Source organism: Ammodytes marinus, assembly GCF_949987685.1.
Source record: "Ammodytes marinus genome assembly, contig: scaffold_91, whole genome shotgun sequence".
Lineage (NCBI taxonomy): Eukaryota > Metazoa > Chordata > Actinopteri > Uranoscopiformes > Ammodytidae > Ammodytes > Ammodytes marinus.
In genome coordinates, this window is record NW_027648213.1 from 42,501 (window position 1) to 45,000 (window position 2,500).

The 2,500-nt window shown below is 39.8% G+C and overlaps 1 protein-coding gene across 1 annotated transcript in view; it reads left to right on the forward strand.

Annotated features, from left to right (window-relative positions):
* LOC307270912 (thyrotropin-releasing hormone-degrading ectoenzyme-like) overlaps positions 1-2,500 on the forward strand; it is a gene marked incomplete at both ends in the record, with an annotated part of 137,986 nt that overhangs the window by 18,534 nt on the left and 116,952 nt on the right. Inside the window, one exon of the mRNA XM_080054795.1 lies at positions 1,456-1,738. Within this exon, the coding sequence (XP_079910921.1) occupies positions 1,456-1,738 (283 nt within the window). The remainder of the gene's footprint in view (positions 1-1,455; positions 1,739-2,500) is intronic.

A 2,500-nucleotide genomic window follows, 5' to 3' on the forward strand; every position in this document is an offset into this window, starting at 1 on the left:
GGCGGGAGGTGCGAGCATGGACCTATAAGGGCGCGAGGCAGACGCGAGTAGGAAAGTGGCAGCATTACCATACATGGAAACATCCGCGTGGTGACGACACCAAGTTACATGCGACGTCACGATGTTACAAAGCGTCAAGCCGCTTTGAACACGTGACTTCTCGACTGGCTAGAATAGTGTCTAGTGCTCGGCACAGACACCCCAGACGGTCAGCAGGGAATACGTCGAAATGCATGTACGTCATTATTTGATAATCTAGTATGGTTAAACATGACTATAAATCATCATAACAACGTTTATAGGTCATAAAAGTCAAAAAGTATCATAGGTCCGCTTTAAGGAAAACTATATAAAAATAACATTCTTTGCACTGATGGTCTCGTTTGCTGTTGCATGTAATTTATGATCATCAGAGGAGAAATGAGACTGTTTCAGAAATATTTCAAAGTTCCTCGTAGCTACTTTTTAAAGTCCAAAGTAAGTGATGAATTGAATAGCAGGTCATTCTGTGTTAATTACGACTCATTGAATAAAACCATTTGGATTCAGGAGCAAATGTGGAGAAAATTGGTTTGATTGGTCGATATAATTGATACATAACGTTTCACTGCAGACACACCTCTAACATTGGTGGCAAGGCAAGTTTATTTCTATAGCATAATTCAGACACAAGGCCATTCAGAGTGCTTTACAGGGGCATGACATACATCAAGATTAAAATACATCAAGTATAGGATAGACGGTAGAAGTGGTGTGGTGGATGATGCCATCTTTAGTAACTATAGCTTCTTGTCCTTGAAGGCCACCGTAGCTTCTGTAAATTATCCTCAAAGAGTAAGGGAGCGTTGACATCTACAATCTCACCTCTAGATGACGCCAAATACTCAGATATTACACACTGTACCTTTAAGTGATAGTTGTTTTTACTGTTTCTTGTTCACTGAAAATGCGGATGTTGGCATTGGAATGTTTTGGACTGTTTTTTTTTAATGGTTGCAGCATGGATATTAGCCTAAACTAAAGTGTTCACTCAATGAAACAATAAAGTGAATCTTATTTTACTTTGAAAATAACCCACTTCATATGTATGTTTTTCTCTCTCCTCACAGTTACCTGGCAGTGTCTCAGTTCAGTCCGATCCACGCACGGAAGCATTATTTAGATAAATTGCATTATGTCAATAAAAAAGTCAAAATAATAATAATAATAATAACAATAATAACAATAACAATAATAATAATAATAATAATAATAATAATAATAATAATAATAATAATAATAATAATAATAATAATAATAATAATAATAATAATACAAAAGTCAGAAAACTCTACTTTATTTGACAGAAACACACATGATTTTAATTTTTCATACACAGAAGAACAATAAAATGTATCTTATATTATCTTAGAAAATAACCCACTTCATATGTATGTTTTTCTCTCCCCCTCACAGTTACCTGGCAGTGACTCAGTTCAGTCCGACCCACGCGCGGAAGGCTTTTCCGTGTTTTGACGAGCCGGTGTACAAGGCCACGTTCACTGTGACCCTCCGCCATGACGCCCAGTTCACCTCTCTGTCCAACATGCCCGTGGAAGAAGGCAGCAGCTCATTGGCCGACGAGGACGGCTGGCTGACCAATCGCTTCGCCCGAACGCCGCGCATGTCCACCTACTACCTGGCCTGGGCCGTGTGCAACTTCACATACAGAGAGACGCAGACAGACAGCGGAGTTATCGTGAGTTTATAGAGTGTGTGTGTGTGTGTGTGTGTGTGTGTGTCTGTGTCTGTCTGTCTGTCTGTCTATCTATCTATCTATGTATCTATGTATCTATCTATCTATCTATCTATCTATCTATCTATCTATCTATCTATCTATCTATCTATCTATCTATCTATCTATCTATCTATCTATCTATCTATCTATCCATCCATCCATCCATCCAGCCATCCATCCATCCATCCATCCATCCATCCATCCATCCATCCATCCATCCATCCATCCATCCATCCATCCATCCATCCATCCATCCATCCATCCATCCATCCATCCATCCATCCATCCATCCATCCATCCATCCATCCATCCATCCATCCATCCATCCATCCATCCATCCATCCATCCATCCATCCATCCATCCATCCATCCATCCCTCCCTCCCCCCCCCTCTCTCTCTCTCTTTTAATTTGTTTATCTATATTTTATTGAGGCCGCTTTTGATAGAATAAAACAATACTATTTATATTATTATTGTATGTATTTCTATATTTTGTATGGACTCTCTGGGCACTGAGGCACGGGCTCAACAACTGTGATTTCTGTTCAAAAAGAAATGTATTTTTAAAGGCTAAAGGCGAGAGGATGATGACATCGTTTTCAATCGGTGTAACTCGCCACACACACACACACACACACACACACACACACACACACACACACACACACACACACACACACACACACACACACACACACACAAACACACACGGAACAGAAAAG